Source organism: Miniopterus schreibersii (genome assembly GCF_964146895.1).
Source record: "Miniopterus schreibersii genome assembly, chromosome: 2".
Taxonomy (NCBI): domain Eukaryota; kingdom Metazoa; phylum Chordata; class Mammalia; order Chiroptera; family Miniopteridae; genus Miniopterus; species Miniopterus schreibersii.
The window spans coordinates 137,970,710-137,995,564 of NC_138102.1; the positions used below are offsets into that span (position 1 = coordinate 137,970,710).

At 44.2% G+C, this 24,855-nt stretch overlaps 1 protein-coding gene across 2 annotated transcripts; it reads left to right on the forward strand.

Annotated features, from left to right (window-relative positions):
* The first annotated feature begins 330 nt into the window (after positions 1–330).
* Positions 331–24,381, forward strand: RNF41 (ring finger protein 41). 2 transcript variants are annotated; one of them, XM_081130423.1, is made up of 7 exons: positions 331–526; positions 3,480–3,664; positions 15,469–15,581; positions 19,318–19,589; positions 20,245–20,380; positions 20,759–20,862; positions 22,057–24,381. In XM_081130423.1, exons 3-7 carry the CDS (start codon positions 15,492–15,494, stop codon positions 22,406–22,408), a joined length of 954 nt encoding a protein of 317 aa, XP_080986549.1. In that variant the 5' UTR covers positions 331–526; positions 3,480–3,664; positions 15,469–15,491; the 3' UTR covers positions 22,409–24,381. The 2 variants fall into 2 exon arrangements, with proteins under 2 accessions (XP_080986549.1, XP_080986550.1); XM_081130424.1 differs by lacking the exon at positions 331–526 and adding an exon at positions 1,061–1,151.
* Positions 24,382–24,855: the final 474 nt, after the last annotated feature.

Sequence of the window (24,855 nt, forward strand, 5' to 3'; positions counted from 1 at the left end):
CGGAGGCTCCGGGATGCTGATCGCCGCTCTGGAAACCAGAGAGGGGCCCGACAGATAGATTACACTGCAGCCCAGACAGCTCCGTGCGCCCCTCCAAAGCGAAGTCTCGCCCTTCAGGGCGAAGCCTCGGAATACGCCCCTGATGGCCCCCTGGGAAGTACATAGTGTTCTCCCTCCAAATGGCTTTGCAGTCCTCGTAGGGACTATAAAGACTTCCGGTCTAGAGCGGAGGCTTGGCTAGTCTTCCACCCTCTTCCTTGGCCACTGGTAAGCTTCTAGTCTCCATTTGAGTTAAACCAAAGAGGCGGGGTTTGGTGACGAGCTTCCGCCGGGTTGCGTAGCAGCGGTGGGCGGGGCAAAGGACTGTCCCTTACAGCAGCTAGTGGTCGGAACCTTCCTCCCTCTCCTTCCCTTCCCTTTCCCCTCCCAGGGAAGGCTGGGACACGGCACCGGGGCTGTCCCGTGGCCGCTGCGGCCTCAGCTCCAGCCGGGCTGGGGTACGGAGAGTCAGACCGCTTCCAGGGCGGTGCGTACTGCGCCTGCGCGGGCTCCCACCTAAAAGAGGGTTTGGGAAGGGAGGGGGCGATGTCCCAGGGGTATTGGAACCGGGGTTCGAGATATTGGAGGTCAGGATGAGGGATGGGAGTAAAGATGAAAAATGGAGGGAGGGAGTAACAACAGGGAGGAGTCGGGAGGTGAGAAAGGGGCGCAGGAGGGTGGATTGTTGAGGTCTATTAGAGCCTTAAGTGCGGGAGGGGGCCCGGGTGGGCTGGAGGACAGGGAGGAGGGGACCTGAGGGAACAACGTGGTGTTTAAATGGGCAGTGATTGACGGGCTGGAGGAGAAGAGAACATTCTGGGGGCCAGCCAGGGCAGGGGCGGCGGAACCTGAACCCCCGCCCTCGAAGCGCCATAGCTTGGCTCCTCTCCCGTGCCTTGTCTTTGGCAGCCTTGTCTTCCTTCTCCATTCCTTACCCCCTCCCCCTCCCCCCTCCGTGAAGGAATCTCACATTCCTTACATCCTTGCCCTGGGTTTGCGGCCAAGCCCTCTTTGCAGGCTTCACACACCGGAAAGCCTTTCCCGACGTAGGACACGGGGGAAATTGAGGAGTGTGGATGGGGCGCCGAAGAAGGAGCAGAAAGCGAAGAGGGGTGAGGGTGTTTCGCCTGAAGGACTGACAGACATGGTCCCCATTCAGAAACTGACTTTCTTCCTCCTAATAGCAAATGTGGCTGTTAACGAGACCACTGAACCCCTGTTCTTGGAGACTGGGTTGTGATAGTGATAGTGTAATTTCTTTCTATACAGGTGGTTTTAGAATCTGACAACAGGGCACGAAGTGGATAGTGTTCAGCTTCCCGGCTGATAGTTTTCTCCCAAATAGGAATCCAGTAGACTAGTGGTGGGGAATCTGAGTGATGCAATAATGTTACTACGCTGTGTGTCCAGCCGACTTTGTGGCTGGGCCTGGTTCCCAGTAATTGAAAAGAAGAAACAAGCTTTTTTTAAGCATTTCCTCACTGGTCCTCAGTGCTCTACATTTATTTTGCATTCTGTTACTACAAATACCTTACCTGAAAATAGCAGTGTTCAGTATGCTTTCACATATATTATGTCATTTGACTTTTCAGCACAACATGGAAGGTAGATGAGGCAGATAATAATTTTCCTTACTTGACAGAAGTGTTACATGGCTTGCTAAAAGTCATACAATTGGCAAAGCTGGGACCAGAACCCAAGTCTCCGGACTCCTGGCCCTCCTCTCAGTTGAAAAATCCTCTTTTGTTCTGGCCAAGGCAGCATGGAAGTAGGATTGATTTTCCCAGCATGGGCAACTATTTGCTTTCTCAGTCGGGAACTTGTAATTAGAAGAAGACTGAGCAGAGCCAACAGCACTGGTTCCTGGAAACATTTCTTGAGGTACAGAGGCATATGCCAGGCTGCTGGGAAATAAGGTATTGTCAAGATGGAAGGAGCATTATACTCCTCTCTGTATTATGGATGGGGAGAAACATATCAACTTACCCCCATCCCCCAACCACAGGGAAGAGAGTGTGGTCTGATATTGCACCTTTATCTCTGATTAGTTTAAAAATAGCACACTAAAGGTGTGGCCGATGAACATAGTAAACTAATGAGTATGTGTACCAGACTCAGGAGATGAAACGGTCCTTGTTTTATGTATAGAAAGCATCCTATACCTGCTCTAGACGGCTTGGCTCAGTGATTAGAGTGTTGGCCCTCAGACTGAAGGGGCCCAGGTTCACTTCTAGCCAAGGGCATGTACCTCGGTTGCAGGCTCAATCCCCCTGGGGCATGTTGGAGGCAACCAGTCAATGTGGATGTTTCTTTCTCTATCTCCCACTCTCTCTGAAAAGCAATGGAAAAAATATCCTCAGGTGAGGATTAAAAAAAAAATCATATTTCTTTATAACACAGCCCCCCTTAATCTATTGATAGACATGTGATGGTTAGGGAAGGAGTTTGAATGTTTGCTACTCTCCTGCATAATGTTGAATAGCTTTCTCAGCCCTGTTCATCTGAAACCTTGTCTCCCTCTACTTGGTTCCATCCTTTTAGTAACAAGTGTCTGGTCAGCCTAATTATACTGCTACCTCTAGTCTTCCCAGTTGCCCACCCTGGAATAATTTCCCAATTCACTGCCTCTTTATTTTATTTTAAAAGCCCTATCCCCTCAGGAATATGTTCTCACTTGGAAAGTTGAATCGCACCTGTACCAACATTCTTGAGTATCTTCATCTTATGAAATAGTTCCTTCCCTTTCTCTTTCTCTTTCCTTTCCTTTTTAAAATACATCTTTATTGATTTCAGAGAGAGGAAGGGAGAGGGAGAGAGAGATAGAAATGTCACTGATGAAAGAGGGTCGTTGATCAGCTGCCTCCCGCTCACCCCCTGCTGGGGATTGAGCCCGAAACCCAGGCATGTGCCCTGACCGAAAATCGAGCCACAGTCTCCCAGATCATAGGTCGATGCTCAACTGCTGAGCTACGGCGGCTGGGCTGAAATAGTGTTTTCCAATTGGAGGATAGGACCAGAATTCTTTTTACATGACATAATTTATGTGAAAGCACTTTGGAAACATGAAAGCATCGTACTGTGCATGTAAGGTATCATGGATGTAGGCATTCTATAGCCACAAATTTAGAATCATTGACATTACTGGTAGTTGTGTGCACAGAATAAAAGAATCTCTGTCTACTTCAAACTTCTCCCTTTTCTGCCTTCTTGTCCCTTTCTCACCCCTCTCTCAGGTATGTTTGAATCTTCTGGACCATGCATGTGATTTCTTAGCTAATGAACTTGCTCCTTGAGTAGAGTTCTGTATATCTAGCACAGAAACCTTAATGGGGTTGTCTCATCCTCCGCACCCAGCTGCCAGATCCAAGTTTGTCCAGTCTTACTGCCAAGTGAAGGTAGTTCCCCTGACTCACCTTTTTCTTCCCTGTTCCTATTAATAGAGTACTCCTGATTGTGACATCACATCCATCCCCTTGGTGATGGAGCTTATCACTGGGAAAGAAGACTCAGTTGGAGAATAGCCAACAAGATGGGCTACTGGGAGCGTCTCCTGAGTGGCATTGAGTGGAGGCGTCAGGGGGTTGGAGCCTTGTGAACAGGGAACCTGCCCCCCAACACTTGGAAGGTAAAGAACCTTGATTTAGAATCCCATTCCAGGCTTCAACCCTCTTCTCTGCCAGCCTGGGTTGCTTCTGCTCTTGAAAACCTGCTTCTTAAAACTCCTTTTGCATAAACCTTTTCATGATTGGCCCACATAAATCTGTTCTTTGCATATTTATGTTCTCACATTAGCTATTAACTTTTTTTCCCCCAAACAGAAACAAAAAGTTTCTTTAGAAAGTCACACATACACAAAAAAAAGAAAGTCACAGAGGTAGAAAGAAGTCAGCCAGCTGGGCTGGGTGGGCTCAGGAAACAAGTTACAAAGGCAAAAGAAGGGTCCTTGGAGCTTAGGAGAAAGAAAAGCAAAGGGTAACGCTCCTGGGGGAAAGAAAAGGGGGAAAGGTGGGGGAGTGCTCCAGGGAGAGCATGCAGCTATTAACTTTTACTTGCTAGTAATTTGCTTAGTAAATTTTACCTTTTTAGGTGTTTTATATGCTGTATACTCACTTATTGGGCTCAAGCTTACACTTTAGTTTGAGGACAAGGATTGTGTTTTCTGTTTCTTTTACTTGTCTCTCCTGTCAAGGGAGCTGTGTAGATGGATGAAGATGAGATTGAGGTAATCACACAAATAGTACTTGGTGCTGGTAACCAAGTGAGAGGTCCTTGCTGGCCTTTGAGGCCTGGTAGGCCTCATTTTAGGTGTTAGATGAATTCTTGAAGAATTGTATACCCTCTGGATTCTTTTGTAGTAAATCCATTAAGGCCCTGGCTCAGTAGCTCAGTTGGTTAGAGCATTGTCCTGATATGCCAAGGTTGAGGTTCAATCCCTGGTCAGGTCACATATAAGAATCAACCAATAGCCTGACCTGGCGTGGCTCAGTGGTTGAGAATTGCCCTAGGATCCAGGAGATCAAGGTTCAATTCCTGGTCAGGGCACATGCCGGGTTGCAGGCTCGATCCCCAATCGGGGGCATGCAGGAGGCAGCCCATCAATGACTCTCTCATCATTGATGTCTCTCTCCCTCTTCCTTCCTCTCTCTGAAATCAATGAAGATATATTTTTTTTAAAAAGTCGGAGAGTTGCCCAAAGAGAGCAAAGTCAGTCAGTTTATAACATAATTACCCCCTAATTTACCTATTTTTGTTTTATATGTTGAATCTTAGAATCATGGGACTTGTAGAGCACCTTAGAACTTATGTAGTCCTTGGGAGTATTTGAGATCTTGCTCCCCTGCATATGTCATCAGTTTGGATCAAAAAAAACCCTTATAAAAATTAAAACAAACAAACATACAAACAAACATGAAATAAGCCAGTCACAAGAGGACAAATATTGTATTGCTCCTCTTATATGAGATTCCTAGAGTAGCCAAATTCATAGAGACAGAAAATAGAGTGGTGGTTACCAGGGGCTGGGGAAAAAGGGGAATGAGATGTGAGTGTTTAATGGGTACAGAGTTTCAGTTGGGGAAGATGAAAATGTTCTGGAGATGGGTGGTGGTGATGGTTACACAAAGTGACTGTATTTAAAGCCATAAAACTCTATGCTTAAAAATTATTAAAATGGTAAATTTTACATTATGTATATTTTACCATAATAAAAAAAGATAAACTAAACAAACAAACAAACAGAAACTTATGTAGTCCAGGACTCTTCATTTCATATGGAGTAAGGGAACTGAGGCCCAGAAAGGTGAAGTAACTTGCTCAAGGACAGTAATAGAGCTAGAACTAGAACTCGGGTTTCTGGATTCCTGACTCAGTTTTCTTTTTTCCTAGACCTATTCTTTCATTGTGAGAGAGGGAGAGAATGATGAAATGTTTTAGGGATACTGTGAAACCCTTCACTAACTAATTTCTTCACAAGGTTGAAGTTCCTAGGAGTTACCTGTTTTCGTAAGGGGCCTTTTCCTTGTATTTCTGGTGGTTTGTAGCAATTGGGGCTGGAGGCTCCTCAACTCTCTACACATCTGTTGTATTCAAGGCAGAGAGGAGAATTAGTAGAAAGGAGCCTACAGCACATATACCTGGCGTTTACCCTTATGCTTTTGCCAAGAATTGGTGCCAGCATGCCAGGTTACCCTAAAACATTGATGTTTTTCTTGAGTGAGGGTATGGATGCATGGTTGGCACACCTGCTGAATAATGAGGGATAAATGTTCAAGTTTCTGTCTTTTTTTTTTTAAAAAGTGTTTTTATTGATTTTAGAGAGAGAGGAAGGGAGAGGGAGAGAGAGAAACCCCAATGATTGGCTACCTCCTGCACTCCCCCTGCAAGCTGGGCATGTGCCCTGACTGGGAATTAAACTGGTGACCTCCTGGTGCATGGGTCAGTGCTCAACCACTGAGCAACACTGGCCAGACTCAAGTTTCTTTAGGAACAAACTTTCTTGAATTCCTAGCTCTCTCTAGGGGTAGACCAGAGAAAACAACTACAGCAATAAGTTAAAAGGGTATAGGAAGGGGTCTCTTGTATTTTTATAATAATCCGACCAGGAATATATAGACCCGTGTAACAGTGAGGAAGGAAAATAACACAATTAACCCGGTTTGGTTCTGGCCTGCAGAATAGCAGGTGGGGAATGCAGTTTTCAGATTGGTTTCAGGATGTTCAAATCAGGAAGGCTGGCAGAACTCCTACAAGCCTGAAGGGACACCTCAGCGCTACTTTAGTTCAGCTCCCCAACTTGAATGAAACCTTTTCTTGTTCCACAAATCAAGGAGAATATCCAGGAGACTGCTTCCAGTGGCTGTGGTCACTGGCTATGACTCTTGAGGTCTCTGTGGTTTCAGTTTTAGTAAGGCTTCTGCCCCCAGGGCAGTGAGCAGTTGAGTTCTTTTGAGGCATCCCCCTTAGAATGATATCTTGCCCCTTGATGGGCCCACAGCTGTGTTGAGAGTCCCAGAGAGTAGAAAGAATAGTCAGGGCATCTAGGCTATCAGCTTGACTATCTGCCTAGGGGCAGGGCAAGGACCTGGTATAGATCCATGTCAACATTTGTTTCCCATAGATAGCAAATAGAGAATAACCTAATCATATTGGAAATTAAATTTCCCCTTAATTATTGAGGCTGCACCACTGAAAGAATGCATTTATAGGAGGGTAGATAAAACCGGAGAGTCTAAGCAGATAAAAGGTGGGAGGCAGGGGAGTGTGTTCCATTTAGAAAGAACAATGCCCAGCTGCCCAGCTTCTCTGTGGTTTTGTAAACCCTGACTTTAAGGTAAGAACCTTGCAGCTCCTAACCCTGGCTGGTGGCTTCCCACATCCTCTGGCCATCTCTGCACCAACTAAGGCAAGTTCTCTGTTTATTTTGGGAATGTGGGATCTCCTGAGGCTCCATTAAGATAAGTTTTCAGAATTTATATCCTCCCTTAAGACAATATTGTTAGTATTGATTTTTTAAAAATGTCTTTATTGATTTTAGAGAGAGGAAGACAAAGAGAGAGAGAACCATCAATGATGAGTCGTTGATTGGCTGCATCCTGCACGCCCCCTACTGGGGATCGAGCCTGAAACCCAGGCATGTGCCATGACAGAGAATGAACCTCGATCTCCTGGATCATAGGTCGATGCTCAACCACTGAGCCATGCTGGCCAGGCTGTTAGTATTGGTTTAAAATGAAAAGTTCAGTGAAACACAGTACAAATTCTAGGCCAGTTTTCTACATAGCAACAAGGGAAAAAAGGATAATGTTATTTTAATTCTTTCTCTTCTCTAAGGATAACTGATTTTTTTAAAAAAAATTAACTCTTGCCCAGCCAGGCGTGGCTCAGCTGTTGAGCACTGACTTAGAATCCAGAAGATCAAGGTTTGATTCCTGTTCAGGGCACATGCCCGGGTTGCGGGGGTCAATCCCCGGTGGGGGGGGTCCAGAAGGCAGCCGATCAATGACTCTCTCATCATTGATGTTTCTATCTCTTTCCCTCTCCCTTCCTCTCTCTGAAATCAATAAATATATATATATATATATATATATATATATATATATATATATTTTTTTTTTTTTAGAAGTCTACATTAAAAGACAGCTTCTCTAATATATATCCTTCTAAATGCTCTCCAATATAAATATGTACACACATAAATATAAACATACTTTGTTTTATTGTTGACACTATTACAGATGTCCCCCATTTTCCCCCCCTTCACCCAGCCCCACCCCCAGGCCTTCACCACATTATTATCTGTGTCCATGGGCTATGCATATATGCATATAGGTTCTTTGGTTAATCTCTTCCAGTCTTCCTATAAGCATACTTTTTTGTTTTTCTTTTTTTCTCTCTTTTTTTAATATATCTTTATTGATTTTAGAGAGAGGAAAGGAGAGGGAAAGGGAGAGATAGAAACATCAGTGATGAGAGAGTTGTCACTGATCGGCTGCCTCCTGCACACCCCTGACTGGGGATAGAGCCCGCAACCCAGGCATGTGCCCTGACCAGGAATTGAACAGTGATCTCCTGGATCCTAGGTCGATGCTCAACTTCAGCCACGCCCGGCTGGGCTCTTTTTTTTTTTTTAATCTTCACCAGACGATATTTTTTTCCATTGCTTTTCACAGAGAGTGGAAGGGGGGAGAGAGAGAGAAACATTGATGTGAGAGAGACATATCGATTGGTTGCCTTCTGCACATGCCCTGACCAGGGCCGGGGATTGAGCCTGCAACTGAGGTAGTGCCCTTGGCTGGAATCGAATCCGGGGCCCTTCAGTCCTCAGGCTGACATTCTAACCACTGAGCCAAACCGGCTGGGGCTGTAAGCATACTTTTTAACGAAAATGGCACTGTAGCATATGCAACATACATAAATGCTTACTTATTATATAAATAATAAATATATTTAAGTAGTAATAAGAAACAAATATAGCTAAGTCTTATTAATGCTGCATGATATATCATTCTGGATATTTGTGTCTTTTTTTTTATTCTATTATAAGCAACGCTTAGGTAAATAACCTGGTATATTGTTTTTATACCCTTATGTAATTATTTCTTTAGGCCAAGTTCCTAGAAGTGGGAGTGCTAGGTAAAAGAAAGGGTATATACTTTTTGAGGACATTTCCTATTTTTTTGTTGTGATTCAATTTGACCAGCTTTTTCTTGCAAGAGTACATTGCTTCCTAACCTTGCTACAGTGTATGACATGTTATATGTGTATGTTATATATGATATATGACATGTATATGACACATTAAGTTAATATTTGGGTATGTTTTTGTTTTAATCTTAATACTTTCACAATTTAGGATAATTACATATTTATTTCTTTATTTGAATAGTGAATTCCCACACACTGGAAATCTTTTTAAAAGGTACAGAGAGATAATTAAGGAAATTAAAATTTTCCTTCTATCTCTGTTCCTTAGTTACCTCTCAGCAGCAGACATTATAGGTAATTTCCTATCTACCCTCCATGCATATATAAGTATATACACATACATAGTTTTTTGCACTCATGGTGGCATACTTTACAGATACCATTCTATACCTTAGTTTTTTTCTCTTAACAGTATGCCTTGGCAATCTTTTCATACCTGGTACATTTTATTTTTTTTGATTTATTATTTTTAATCCTCACCTGAAGATATTTTTTCTGTTGCTTTTTAGAGAGAGAGGAGGGGAGAGAGAAAAACGTTGATGTGAGAGAGACACATCGATTGGTTGCCTCCTGCATGCACCCTGACCAAGGTCTGGGATCAGGCCTGCAACTGAGGTACGTGCCCTTGGCAGTAATCGAATCAGAATCCTCCAGTGGTTCAGCTGATGCTCTAACCACGGAGCCAGACTGGCTAGGGCCCTGGTACATTTTAAAGACAGCAATGATTTCCCCCCCCCTGTGATTTTATAGCTATTGTAGAGAAACCAAATTACAATTTATTTAATTGAGGTAAGTATTGTAAAGTCAGCAGTTCAATAGATGATTATTGATATTTGGGGGTGCTTTTGCTTTCATGTAGAAGCTCTCTCAGCCCCTCTTCTTGACTTTTTCTCTCTTTTTGTAAAAAAATGTATCTTTATTGACTTCAGAGAGAGGAAGAGAGAGAGAGAGATAGAAACATCAATGATGAGAGATTATTGATCTGCTCCCTCCTGCACGTCCCCCACTGGGGATGGAGCCCACAACCCAGGCCTATGCCCTGACCAGGAATCGAGCCTCGATCTCCTGGATCATAGGTCAATGCTTAACCCTGAACCATGCCGGCTGGGCTTTGAATTTTTCTCTTGCCCCTTCTTCTTCTTCCCAGCCCTGTGTCTGGACTACGAGAATGGCCGTAGCTATCATCTAGAACAGCATTAATCAGTCTTAGGGTGCATTAATTGAAGTAGAGAGGAAAGGTGGTAATAGTCCTATTTTGTCCATCTTGGTCAGCCTATTTGTGGGACTTTGGGTACCCTGTTTTAGAAGGACACAGGCATTCTAGTATGCAGTGAGAGGAGTGAGTTTGGGCTAGATACTTATCGTCTGTGCTCTTCCTGCACCCTATCTTGACCTTCCTCAGGAGTGTGAAAGCACCAGGTGACTGACTGTTGGGGACTATTGGGTACTGTCGAGAGGATTCCTACCCTGGGATGTTGTTTGTTTGTTAAATATATCATTATTGATTTCAGAGAGAGGAAGGGAGAGGGAGAGAGAGAGATAGAAACATCAATGATGAGAGAGTCATTGATCGGCTGCAGCTCGCAACCTGGGCATGTGCCCTGACCGGGAATCGAATCCCGATCTGGATCCTAGGTCGATGCTCAACCACTGAGCCACGCCCAGCTGGCTGGGATGTTAAATTGTATGGTCTCTTAGGGTTCTTTCTAACTCTAAAGGCAAAAAATAAGACTGTCTTAACCAGGTCAATGGGAAAACTTCTGGGTATGATTAAATTTTGCCATCTTTTATTCCTGTACTTCAAAAGTAAAAGCATTCCTGTATTTTTTTCCTCAAGTAATTTCTAAATTTAAGAAAATTATTTTTTCCATATTTGTGGAAGATTAAAGTTGAATTATGATTTTTAAAAAATATATACTCATTAAAATATTTGGTAATTAAAAATAGAAGAGGCCGCCCGGCTTGGTGTGGCTCAGCGGTTGAGCATTGACCTAGGATCCAGGAGATCATGGTTCGATTCCCAGTCAGGCACATGCCCAGGTTGCGGGCCAATCCCCAGTTGGGGGCGTACAGGAGGCGGCCAATCAATGACGACTCTCTCATCATTGATGTTTCTATCTCTCTCTCCCTCTTCTTTTCTCTCTCTGAAATCAATAAAGATATATTAAAAAAAAAAAAAAATAGAAGAGGCCCATCCTGGCTGGTGTGGCTCAGCTGGTTGAGCGTTGTCCCGTGCACCAAAGTGTCGCTGGTTCAATTCTTAGGGCACGTGCCCAGGTTACAGGTTTGATCCCTGGTTGGGGTGCATGTGGAAGGCAATCAAGGTTTCTCTCTCACATCAATGATTCTCTCTCTTCCTCTCTAAAATCAATTTTTAAAAAAATATAAAAACAGAAGACGCCCTGACCAGGGGTAGCTCAGTTAGCATCATCCTGATACTCTAAGGTTGTGGATTTGATCCCCAGTCAGGGCACATACAAGAAGCAACCAATAAATAAGTGGAACAACAGATCATTGTTTCTCTCTCTTTCTAAAAAAATCAATAAATTTAAAAGAAATAAAAGACATTATTCTTAGTTCTATACCCAAATAAACTATTAACATTTGATATTTTCTTTTGGTCTCTTTATGTATGGACTATTTATAAATATATGATATGTTTTTAAACAAATCTGTATTCAATTTTGTGTCCTACTTTTTTTCACCTATTATTATATCATGTTATTGCATATTCCCCAGAAACATCATTTAAAATAATATATTATTCCATCAAATGGACTCATATTACCATAATCACTTAACTATACCTTTATTGTTCATTTAAATGAGTGATTATCTGATTTTTAAAAGTTTACTGGTATGATTTTTTTTAATGTTTTTATTGATTTTAGAGAGAGAGGAAAGGAGTGAGAGAGAGAGAGAGAAACATCAACGAGAGAGAAACATCCATTGGCTGCCTCCTGCATGCCCCTACTGGGGATCAAGCCCAAAACCCAGGCATATGCCTTGATTGGGAGTCTAACTGGGGACCTCTTGGTATATGGGATGATGCTCAGCTAACTGAGCGACACTGGCTAGGTCTGGTATGATTTTTAAAAACCTATCTGTGCCTCTTTTTGCACCATTCTTCCTTCCTGCTTTAGAGGTGTCCCGCTTCCTACTTAACATAATAGCAGATCACCTCCCTACCTACCACTATCTGTGACCAGATTCTCTCCTGTCTTTATCTTTCTTTCTTCACTAGTGCTTTCTTCCTAGTACATAAACATTCTCAAGCCTTTCTTATCATAAAAAAAACACCCCTCACCCTGGCCAGGTGGCTCAGTTGGTTGGAGCAGCATCCTGTATACCAAAAGGTTGCAGGTTGGATTCTGATTGGGGCACATGCCTAGGTTGCAGGTTCTGATCATTGTTTCTCTCTTTCTCCCTCCCTTTCTAAAATCAATAAAAACATACCCTTGGATGTGGATTAAAAAAATAATTTTTTAGCCCGGCCGGGCGTGGCTCAGCGGTTGAGCGTCGACCTGGAATCCAGGCGATCAGGGTTCGATTCCCGGTCAGGGCACATGCCCAGGTTGCGGGCTCGATCAGTGACTCTCTCATCATTGATGTTTCTGTCTCTCTCCCTCTCCTTTCCTCTCTCTGAAATCAATAAAGATATATTTAAAAAATAATAATTTTTTAAAAAAGAAAAGCACCCAGTACAACCTACACAACCCACTTCCTCAACCTGTCTTCCTCTAGCTAGTTCTCTCTTTCCCTCCCCTTTTTTTAAAAAAAAATATGTTTTTATTGATTTCAGAGAGGAAGGGAGAGGGAGAGATAGAGATAGAAACATCAATGAGGAGAGAGTCTTTGATTGGCTCTCTCCTGCACAACCCCCCACTGGAAATTGAGCCCGAAACCCAGGCATGTGCCCTGACCGGGAATCAAACCGTGATCTCCTGTTTCATAGGTCGATGCTCAACCGCTGAGCCAAGCCAGCCTGGCCTCTTTTCCTCCCTTTGAAATCAAGCTTTTGATGAGTTATCTTCAGTTCCTGTCTCTCTGTCTCACCTCTTGTTCACTTTGAACCACTGTAGTCTGGCTTCCACTTCAAATAGCAAGGCCAAGGTGGTTGACAGTGACAATTCAGAGGGATTATTAGTAAGCCCAAGGCCCTGAACTTTAAGGCCCTAATGATGAAGGAACAAGTACAGAGAGAAATGGTAGTCTGGATATCTGTACTTGTAGCAATGTCAGGGGGTATCATTGTTCCTATATAAAATGGATAAAGAAAGATAAGTGGTTCCAAAGGGAACCTTGTGATTTTTCGTATCCATAAGCTTGTGTATTAATCAGGATTTTTATCAGTTGAAAGAGACAAAAACCCAGCTCAAACCAGCCTAAACATAATAGAGAATTTATTGGTTCATGTAACTGATGTTGAAAAGCTGATTGTGGCTTTGCACATGACTGAATCCAGGACCTCAAATGGTCATTCCTGAATTCGATCTCTCAGGTCTACTTTCTTCATTGTTGGCTTCATTCTATAAGTAGACTGTCCTCGTTAATGGTAGAGATGGTCACCAACCACTCTGAGTTGTATTTCGTACCAGCTGTGCAATCTCAGGGAAAAGAGCTTCCCTTGAGAGCTTCAGTAGGTGTCCCAGGTATCCCCAACTCACTGTCCTGGGTTGGGTCACATGTCCACTGGGAACCAGGGTATGATTCCTAAAGGAAAACTGGAATATAAGATGTTAGGTAGGTAAAATAGTAGATGTCCACTATACCCTAGTTGCTAGGAATCTCCTAGTTAAAGGTAACATTTAAATATACCAAACATTTTATTGATTTGTAAGAAACTGTGGGTGCTTGGATGCAGAATAGAGTTTTTGTTCTTAAGGAACTTTTAATCAAGTAGTAGAAATTAGATGTATACATAAATAATGGTTATTATCATGGATTGAGTGCCTACTGTGTGCCAGCAGGCACTTTGCTAAATGTTTTATATGCATTTTCTCTTTAAGGACAACTCTGTAAGAGTCACTTCTATTATTATTTATATCCATTTTATCTATTTATAAAAAACTACTTAGGCTTTGGAAGTTTACATGGTCCGCCCAAGGTCACACAGCTGATGAGTAGTAGAACTGGGGAAAATCCAGTGAGTTCTGACTCAAGCTAGTGCTGTACTTCAGCTGGCATTTGACCTTAGCAAGCCTCTTTGGAGCCATCCCTCCCCCACCCTTTAAAAAATTTGACAGCTTGCCTGGCCGGACGTGGCTCAGCGGTTAAGCGTCGACCTAGGATCCAGGCGATCAGGGTTCTATTCCCGGTCAGGGCACATGCCCGGGTTGCGGGCTGCAGCCGATCAATGACTCTCTCATCATTGATGTTTCTATCTCTCTCTCCCCCTCTCCTTTCCTCTCTCTGAAATCAATAAAGATATATTTTAAATAAATAAATAAATAAATAAAATAAAAATAAAAAATTTGACAGCTTGATTCTACATTCCTGATAGTAATCTGATCACTCAACTTACCTTTTCCAGGACATCACAGTTGATGGTGGGTCTGTGGATTGGCTGTTCTTGTATCCAATGCCCATCTTTGATCCAATTAGCCCACCAGTTGGCTGTCTACACAGGAGATTCAGTCACCGTTCATGACCTCTTCTTTGGGTTTGACCTTTAGGAACCCAAAAAGAGGCATGGCAGCCTTGCCGCTCTTTGAGTCCTTGCTCTCCTGAACTTCCATCCTGCTTTATCTCCACTGTCACCACCTAAATTCAGATTTTCTCCATCTCTCTCCTGCCTAAATGGCCTTCCTGTCTCCAGTCTCACCTGTGTCGACAGAGTGATTCTAAAAGGCAACTTTTATCCAGTCATTCCTTTTAAGTCTTTCAGTGGCTTTCCATAGCCTTCAGGATGAAGTCCAAACTCTATATAAGGGCCTGACACTTGCTTGCCTCCAGCCTTGTATCTAGACACTACTTCCCTTGCACCCTTCAGGTCAGCCTTTTTCTGAACCACTTAAGAGTTCCTTGAACCTATCACATGCCCTCTTACTTCTGGGCCTTCGAATGTGCTATTTTATGTGCCTAAAACCCTCATGCCCATCCTGCCCCCCCATCACCTAGCTAACTCTTGCTTCTCCTGTTGGTGACACATAGCCCTAGAAAACTTCTCAACATCACCCTCTCCCTTCAGCCTGGGGTAGGTATCTATACCTCTTTGCCCTCATAATTCCTTACTCTATCAAAGCATTTATCACTTCATATTTTATTTATATGTTTGTTTGTTTTTAATCCTCACTTGATATTTTTCCATTGCTTTTTTAGAGAGAGTGGTGGGGGGGGGAGAGAGAGAGAAAACATCTATGTGAGAGAGAGACATCGATTGGTTGCCTCCTGTACATGTCCTGACTAGGGCTGTGGATCGAGCCTGCATCCGAGGTATGTGCCCTTGGACAGAATCGAACCTGGGACCCTTCAGTCCGTGGGCTGATGCTCTAAACACTGAGCCGAACCAGCTAGGGCATCACTTCATATTTTAAATGTCTGCTATGTAATGTCTTTCCCATTAGAATCAATGGGGGGAAAATCCCCCCCAAATGAGTGACACATAGTAGGCTCTCAATAAATAACTGTTGGACAAATGAATGGGTCTCAGCAATGAGTTCAAGTTGGCACATGCTTGTAGGCTTCTTCTGAACTGGCCTCTTTTTCCTCTGTGGTTCCTTCCAGGGCCTGGGTTTCAGTGATGAGACATGGGGTATGATGTAACCCGCTTCCAGGGGGATGTTGATGAAGATCTGATCTGTCCTATTTGCAGTGGAGTCTTGGAGGAGCCAGTCCAGGTGAGTTGGTCTGCTGGCAGGTGTAGTGGGGCAGTAGATGGCAATGGAACTAGAAAGTGTTCATAGGTAAAGGGAGCAATGGGGGAGTCACTGTGTTCTGATTCGCCATTGCCCTTCCCCACTTCACACACACACACAGAATAGAGGTTTGCGGCAGAGGAGCAGTGGTGACTACAGGAGGAATAGGGCCTTTCAGAGTCTATCTAGAGGTGGATGCCACAGAAGTCCAGTGCTTCTGATTTTCTTCTGAGGTCACTGAGATTTTTCTGCTGTAAAATGGTCAGTTGTTTTTGTCTTTTGACAGCGGCTTGAGAGCTTCCCTTCCTCTCCTGGGGCTCTGACTAGGTTCTCTCTTCCTACCCATGATTGAACTTCTGGACTCTCCTGATAAGTTCTCTCTGCATTTTGATGATGTAGTGTTTTGTGTAATTAGCCAGTATCCCTGCAGGCCCTTCCTACTGTTGAACAAATAGAAAGTGGGGAACTCTATGTACTGATCTATTTTCTTCCTGGGATTTATTGGAAAACCCAATTTTGATATAGCCATGGTACTCTGCATTTGATATGAAAGCTGCCACCTTCAATAGGTCATTTCTCTACCAGCCTTGCCAGACCAGTTGTATCTTCCTGGGGCAAGTATGAGAAGTTCATGATTAACAGGCAAGTATAAGGAGTGAGATGAATTCTTAACAGTTGTATTCCTGGGACATCATCTGGTACGGTCCTTATTGTGTGAATTCTATAAATGCCAATTAATCCTCTGCCATTCCTGGCTAGCTAGAGATAATCCCATTTTCCAAATCCAGACACTTGTCAGTGAAGTCTCATGGTCCTTCCCCCACTCACTGCTTATACAGCTCACTACATCCCAACTCTCCTTGATCCTTTGGGTTTATTCTTACTCTCCAGTTTTCAACCACCCAAAGGAGCACAGATGCCTGAGCTGAATGAAAATCAGCCTGTATCCCAGTGGCAGCTAGCCCTGGACCTCTCCCGTCTTCTAGGCCTTTGCAGCCTACTGCTATTAGAAGCAGATTGGCTGGGTGTGGAGCAAGCTATACTGGTGGTGTCAAGAGGTGATGGGGTATGTCAGTTCCCTCTCCACCATGGCAGGGCCTTGTCTGTTTTCTGGCACTGTCATTTGAGGTGAGACACTTGTGGAGAGGTCAGTGGTCAGTGGTGGTTGGTGACTGTCTTATCAGAAGCCACCCCCCCAATCTTCACAGTTTACCTTCTGAGGAGCAGGCTAGGCAGAACTCGTGATGCCAGCCACATTACTAGCCACATTTCCAGGAGTGAAGGCCCCTGTTAGGGATGCTGATTTCCCACATCATATTTATTTATTGACTAGGTAATAAATTCACATGGTTTAGAAATCAAAACAGTATAAAAAGGTATACAGGACCCTGGCTGGGTAGCTCAGTTGGTTAGAGTGTTGTCCTAATATGCCAGGCTGTAGGTTTGATCCCCAGTCAGTGTACATATAAAAATCAACCAATGAATGCATAAATAAGTGGAACAACAAATTGATGTTTCTCTCCCTCCCCCACCTCTTTCCCTCCCTATAAAATCAATAAAAAAGGAAAAATCATTGTAAAAAAGGGGTCTTCAGTGAGAACTCTTGTATCCTTGTTCCAGTCCACCTAATCTCCCCATCTGTACAATTAGTTTATTTGGTATCCTTCCAGTATGTATGTGGTCAGATATATATTTGCCCACCTTTATTACATGAAAGATAGTACATTCTGTGTATTTCTGCAGGAGTGGCAGGTTTAGTTGAGATGGTCACAAAAGAGGTGACAGTTAAGCTGAGATCTGAATGATAAGGAACTATTCATGCTAAGATTTAGAGGGAGAGCATTTCAGGCAAAGAGGAGCAGCAAAAGCAAAGGTCCTGAGGCAGGAATGTGCTGGGTGTGGACAAGGAACAGAAAGAAAGCCAAAATGGCCTGAACACAGTGCTGGGAGTATAGTGTGAGATGAGAGGGCGGAGGCACAGGGCCAGATCAAGCAGAATGTTACAGGTCCTGAGTAGGTGTTTGGATTTATTTTACATACAATGGGAAGCCATTGTAAAGTTTTAAACAGGGGAGTGATATGATCTAGTCTTTTTTTTTTTTTTTAAATATATCTTTATTGATTTCAGAGAGAGGAAGGGAGAGAGAGAGAAACATCAATGATGAGAGAGTCATTGATCGGCCGCCTCCTGCATGCCCCCTACTGGAAATTGAGCCCACAACCCGGAATGCCCTAACCAGGAATCAAACCTTGATCTTCTGGATCCTAGGTCCATGCTCACCCGCTGAGTCACGCCCGGCCAGGCTAGTCTGTAATTTTTAAATGGTCACTCTGGCTGCTGAATGTAGAATGGAGTAGGGAGATCAGTTAGAAGACATATTTAGTAATATAGGTGAGAAATGATCACTTGAACTGGATTAGTGGCTGTGGAGATGGGGGGAAAGTAGACATATATTAAGATTTTTTTGGCCTAGCCAGGCGTGGCTCAGCAGTTGAGCGTCGACCTAGAATCTAAGAGATCGGGGTTCGATTCCTGGTCATGGCACATCCCGGGTTGTGGGCTGCAGCCGATCAATGACCCTGTCATCATTGATGTTTCTATCTCTCTCCCTCTCCTTTCCTCTCTCTGAAATCAATAAAAAATATATTTTTTAAAAAAAAGATTTTTTTGGAGATAGGGTTTCTAAGATTTTGGAAAGAATCAAGTGTCTTTGAGTGAGAAATAAAAGTCTGATAATTGGATTAGTGATATTGACAATGACTTCTTTCCTTAGAAAGCCTCTGTGTTTCAGTCTTTGCTGTATGTGAGTATCTTGAAAGCAGAAACTGTCTTTTTTTTTATTGTACCCACCTAGCAAAGTGTTTGGGATGTAGTAGGCACTTCATTCATTCATTCATTCATTCGTTCATTCGTTCATTCATTCATTCATAAACATCTACTAAATCTTACTATGTTTGTCCCATACTAGAGGCCAGATAGTGTCTCCACAGAGGCCAGAGAATCCTCTCACTTTGAGGGATTAACATGAGAGGTTACCTGAGTTATCAAGGAAGCAGGCTGAAATATGATCTTTATGAAACTGAAGAGAATATGATTTTGTGAAAAACCAGTCATTTTAGAAGGTAGGCATGGCCATTGGGACTCAGGGCAAAGGAGCCCTCAAAAAACATGAACTTGGGCTCACACAGGCTTAACCTTTTACCAGGAGTTCCAGGCTTTTGTTCTGGTTTGCTTTCTTACATTGAACTCTGGCCAGTAAATCTCTTTCTGCCCCTCTCCCTCCTTATCCTTCAAGCCCCATATTAATTCTGCCCTCTTCATAAATACCTACCCTGATTGACCTAGCTTGGAAAGTTCTCACCTGCCTCTGAATTTCTTTGGTAATTACTGTGTGTGTAATTCAGTTGGCAATTAATAATTGACTACCTCATGTCATCTCCTATTGTCCTGGAATATTTATATCTTATTGTTATATAACTTATTGTTACTTGTTTGTCTTATGTCACAATCCTATTGGAATCTTGAGCACAGGAAACATATCTGAAGCCTGTCCCCTACAGTACCTTGTTTGCCCATAGTGCAGCTATACTCTGCTGTGACCTCAGGGACCTCTGGTCCTAGAAGCTGCTCCAGGGCTTGATTGGCTTTTCCAGTTATCATATGCAGGCTCTTAGCTCCTGCTAATTCTCTTGTGCCCTTTTGCCCTGCTCTCTCTAGGCACCTCATTGCGAGCATGCTTTCTGCAATGCCTGCATCACCCAGTGGTTCTCTCAGCAGCAGACCTGTCCGGTGGACCGCAGCGTAGTGACGGTTGCCCACCTGCGCCCAGTACCTCGGATCATGCGGAACATGTTGTCAAAGCTGCAGATTGCCTGCGACAACGCTGTATTTGGCTGTAGTGCTGTTGTTCGGCTTGACAACCTCATGTCTCACCTCAGCGACTGTGAGCACAACCCAAAACGGCCTGTGACCTGTGAACAGGGCTGCGGGTGAGAGTCCTTCCCTTTTTCTGCCCCACATGGATAAGGGCCTTCCCATCTATACCCCAGGCTTTAGATCCCTTGCTCACTGGCTGAGGGGCATGTAGGCGAGGAGTGTTCTTGTCCTCCCTAGATCCTGCCCTAAGATCTCACTTTCATGCTGCTTTTCCAACTATGATCTTTTTGCTCTTGCTTTAATATAAGGGAGACAGCAATTCAGCAGTCTGCGTGATAACACTAATGATGTAATTTATTTTATTCCCTTTTAGTCCAGTATTTCTCTTTGTCAGATTGACTGCTCTAATTTCCAGCCTTCTCATATTTCCTCTTGCCCTATTTTCTTTCTTTGTTTGGGGTGTGAAATTTTTGATTAAATGCTGATAGCTAGGGCTGTGAATCTAGGGCTTCTCAGGAATGAATGCACAGACAGAATCTGTAGAGGAAAAGAGAGCCATGTGGTAGATAAAATACTGTCTTCGAGAAAGAAAGAAGCCCAGAGAAAATAGATAGCAAAGGGGTAAGGGGGAACTGGGGAGGAGTGTGAAGAGAAAGAAGAGGGAGGATGAAGTTAGAAATGGATGTTAGAAATTTGGGGTACGAGAAAGCCCTCTCAGCAAGTTTCTGCCTTTGCCCACATGTTCCATTGAATGCTCTGGGGTGGCAGCCTGGAGATGCCCAAAGATGAGCTGCCAAACCACAATTGCATTAAGCACCTGCGCTCAGTGGTACAGCAGCAGCAGACACGCATCGCAGAGCTGGAGAAGACCTCAGCTGAACACAAACACCAGCTGGCGGAGCAGGTAGGGCCCAAAGAACATGGGAAAAAACATGCCCCTAATATGCAAATAACCACATGCTTGTGAGTGATAAGCACCACGTCAGCTGCAGATCTATGCCTGTGCTTGTGCACCTGGCTGAGTAGATACTCTGCCTGCGGCTTAGTAGAGAATCAGATACAAGCTTTTCTCCCTTCCCTTCATCCCCTCGATGTCATTCATTCACCTAACATTTATCAAATGCCTTCTCTATGCAGGCACCTGGCTAAGCACTGGGGATACAGCTGTGAATGAAAACAATCATATCCCCGATTTCTCAATTGCTGTCATTCTCACATAAATTCTGCCTGTCATCTGCTCTCTGCCTCAACCATCATCCCTGGTTCTCTTTCCCTCCAACAGAAGCGAGACATCCAGCTGCTGAAGGCATACATGCGTGCAATCCGCAGTGTCAACCCCAACCTTCAGAACCTGGAGGAGACAATTGAATACAATGAGATCCTAGAGTGAGTGTTACTCAGGACGTGGAGTTACTCCACATCCTGGCACTGAGCCATGGAAAGAGGAGAGCAGGGGCAGGGCTGCTCTAGGAGGGCTGGGCTGGGGCCACCACTTTTCAGATGTTGGGATGAAGGACAGGGGCAGAGGAGAAGAGGCTAGAACCTTCAGCTGAATACACACATGTACAAAGCCCTGTATTAAAAGCTGTGGAGTACTAGGAGGGCCAAAAAGAAATAGAATATATTGTCTGTCTTTAGGTAGCTTACAATCCAGAGAAGAAAAGAGAGTGCAATTCCAAGAAAGTTGATCCAAAAATGCAATGAAGCAAACAAGCAAAGTCTAAGATCCCTTTCAGTACTGGAGTCTGATATATCTCATAGACTAAACTATTAAGGGTGAATCAATACATATAGTGCAAATAGTGCTGCATGGGACACACTATAGAGCAGGGGTGGGGAAATTTTTTGCCATTTGGATATTTATAACATCATTTGTAGGCCATACAAAAGTATCAACTTAAAAATTAGCTATGAAAAAGCTCCTAGATTTGTTGAATAGTGAGTCCCACCTGCCATTGCCTTGGCAGGGCCATATGGCCTGTGGGCCGGACTTTCCCCATCCCTGGTATTAAACATTTGTTGAGCACTTAGTACATGCTAGGCACTATGTGTCCTAAGTATTGGGATTTTTTAAAAATATGTTTTTATTGAATCAGAGAAAGAAAGGGAGAGGGAGAGAGAGATAGAAACATCAGTGATGAGAGAGAATCATTGGTCGGTTGCCTCCTGCACTCCCCCTACTGGGGATCAAGCCTGCAACCCCAGGCACGTACCCTGACCTGGAATTGAACCGTGATCTCCATGTTCATGGGACGACACTCAACCGTGAAGCCACACTGGCCAGGCAGTATTGGGATTTTTAAGAAAAATAATAGGGACCCTACACTTGTAGAGTTTAATTTGGTAAAGTGGTGATTCAGATGGGACCAATTAAAAAGATTAGGAGTTTGTGAACCAATAATGAATGGAAGGGAGGGAGGGAGGGAGGGAGGGAGGGAGGGAGGGAGGGAGGGAGGGAGGGAGGGAGGATAGGATAGGATTAAGCTGAGTGCAGAGTGGGTAGGCGTTCCTATTAGGGAAAGAAGCAATGCAGAGAAAAAGGGTGAGTTGGAATGACCACCTTCATCTCCCTCCACACAGGTGGGTGAACTCCCTGCAGCCAGCAAGAGTGACCCGCTGGGGAGGGATGATCTCGACCCCAGATGCTGTACTCCAGGCTGTAATCAAGCGCTCCCTGGTGGAGAGTGGCTGTCCTGCCTCTATTGTCAACGAGCTGATAGAAAATGCCCATGAGCGAAGCTGGCCCCAGGGCCTGGCCACACTAGAGACAAGACAGATGAACCGGCGGTACTATGAGAACTATGTGGCCAAACGGATCCCTGGCAAGCAGGCTGTTGTTGTGATGGCCTGTGAGAACCAGCATATGGGTGATGACATGGTGCAGGAGCCGGGGCTTGTCATGATATTTGCGCATGGCGTGGAAGAGATATAGATCTCGGCGGGCTGTCAGGAAGAGATGGAAATCAGAAAAATCTCATCACTCCAGTAGCTGAGCCCTGAGTCCTCCCCACTGTCCTTAATACTGTGGCTTATCCTTGAGCCACACATCTCCCTGCTCTTCTGGCACTGAAGGGCCCTGGAACACTTTGCTCAGCCTTTCAGGTGGGAAACCCAGATTCCCTTCTTTTGCCTAATTTCTTCCCCTAAGATGTCTGTAAATTTTCAGTCTGGTTGGGAAAGTCCCCACCTCTATATCTGTTTTCCTGCCTAGGTCCCTAGTTCCAGATATTTTCAGAAAGCACAAAGATACTCATTTTCTCTAGAAGGATCGGGGCAGAGTGAGAAATCTTGAACCATCCCCTTCAAACCAGGGACTCTGAGCAGGCAGGCCTGATGACTCTTAAACACTTAGAGGGCAGCTCTGGAAGCAGACATCCTGAAGAAATGGTAAGGGTGGAACAAAAATCCTAGAAACAATGAGCCAGTAATTGGCCATCATTGATGGCCCTTGGGGAAGACTGGACCTCTGTGCCAAGCAATACCTTGTTTAGTCCACCTTAAAGGTGCAGGCTCCCACTGCTCTGCAGGTGCGCAGGTTGGGATACCGAAAATTTCCAAATGAGCTCTTCTTTCCTACACTTCCTCTTAATTAAGGGATGACAGGAAGCAGGTAAGGGGTTAGTCTGTTGGGGTGAAAATGCTCAGCAGGAAGCAGCTCTCTGGCATTTGCTGAAATCAGGTAGGCAACTGCCTCTTGTGGCACAGGCCATAATAGTTCCCTAGCCCCCTCTCCAGCCCTGTGATTGTAACTAGTTATTTTGATAATTTCCTTTGGTTATTGTTTATATTTCACTCCCACTTTTTTTTTTTTTAGAATGGCCTGGTTATGGCTACCCCATTTTTCCAGCCCAGCCACATTGTTGGCAATTTAATTTATTTACTTTTTTTTTTTTTTAAAGAAAGGAAAAAGAAAAAATTAACAAAACTTAAAACTTTTCTTTTATTGTTCCTATGGTGGGGATTCCGGATAGGGTGGGACAGGGGTGGGGTCTGTTTTATATTTTTCCTTTTCAGCACAACCTTTGGCTTTTATATGGAAGGGCCAAGGGAGTCCTTGGCTGAACTTATGTCTGTCCCAGCCCTCCATAACCCCCTCTGAGATGAGGACCTTCCTTTTTTCCAGTGATGGATGTGACAGTCCAACATTGATGCCTGAGCCCTCTGGAGAATATGCTCCCAGCCCTTCCAGGGTCTCATCAAAACTCTGGGTTTAGAGTATTCATTTTGAAGGACCCCCCTATATACACACTTCCTTGGAGATACATAGCTGGGTTCTAAGCTTCACCAGGCAAAGTGGAACAGAAACTGTGTCTTTGTCTCTGAGTATAGGCTGTACTCTCTCTCACCCTTGCCACTTAAGGACTGTAGCTCCATTTCAGGCTACCCAGGGCATTCATTGACCCCTAGGATGACTGGCAGAATAAGAGAAGGGGAGGGAGAGAGGGTGTGATTACGTTAATATGCAGGTGGGAGTGGGGTCGAAGAGACTGCCATATAACAGCTGTTTCTCTTTTCGGAGTTTTATTCCAGGCCAGCTTGCTGTAGGTCTGGGTAGTTGGGTCATGGCTCCACTGGGATTGGGGATTGGAGTGGAGGGATACAGCTTGAAGGGAGTAGGGAACAGTCATATGTTCCAGTTTTAGGACACTGTGCTCAGGAATTTGAAAACGCTGCTATACTTAATCTGGTTACTACATTTCTTCCACTCCCCGATGCCCCCGCCAGCCTTACCAAGGCCCATACCCTCCTGTCGTCACCCTCAGATGGAGCAGGAAGCTCAGTTCAGGCTTCCCCACCCTTTGCACTAGTGTCTCTGCAGGTTGCTGGTTGTGTTATATGTACTGTTCCATGGTGTTGACTGCACTAATAATAAACCTTTCACTGAACTCTAAATTCTTAATTCAATACCATCCCCCTTCTTGTGAAGGTTTCTGCTCTGCTTTGGCCTTTTTCTCACCTTAATTCCCCTTCTTTCTTTGTAATCTATCCTTGTCTTAGAACTAACCTCTGTTTTAAGAGGATGTGTGTCTGGGACTAGTGGGCACCTCACATATTTGCCCTGTGTGCCCTCCTGCATCCTTCCCTCCTGTCGCCTGTAGCAGCCACCACTCTCTCCAGTGATCTGAATTTTGTTTTTTCCAGGGTCTGCCTCTGCCCCAAATTCCACGCCTTGTGCTCCTGGGGTTTGGGGACACTTTCCACAGAAGATACACTTGCACCTTTCTCCCCTGTTCCATCTTTGCTTTGGAATCTGGGATTCCATTGTAGGCAGGGAAGCCTCTACCCCCCAATGCTTCCTAACCAAGAAAGCAAATGTGAGGAAGGGCACCTGGAACGACCAACTACCTGCTGTGGTTGTTAAACCTCGATACACTCTTT

Bases quoted from the DNA above. Each gene is read 5' to 3' on its own strand.
- RNF41 (XM_081130423.1), top strand. From the start codon at position 15,492: ATGGGGTATGATGTAACCCGCTTCCAGGGGGATGTTGATGAAGATCTG. The intron at 15,582-19,317 runs GTGAGTTGGTCT...TGCTCTCTCTAG, and splicing joins TCTTGGAGGAGCCAGTCCAG to GCACCTCATTGCGAGCATGC. The intron at 19,590-20,244 runs GTGAGAGTCCTT...CTGGGGTGGCAG, and splicing joins ACCTGTGAACAGGGCTGCGG to CCTGGAGATGCCCAAAGATG.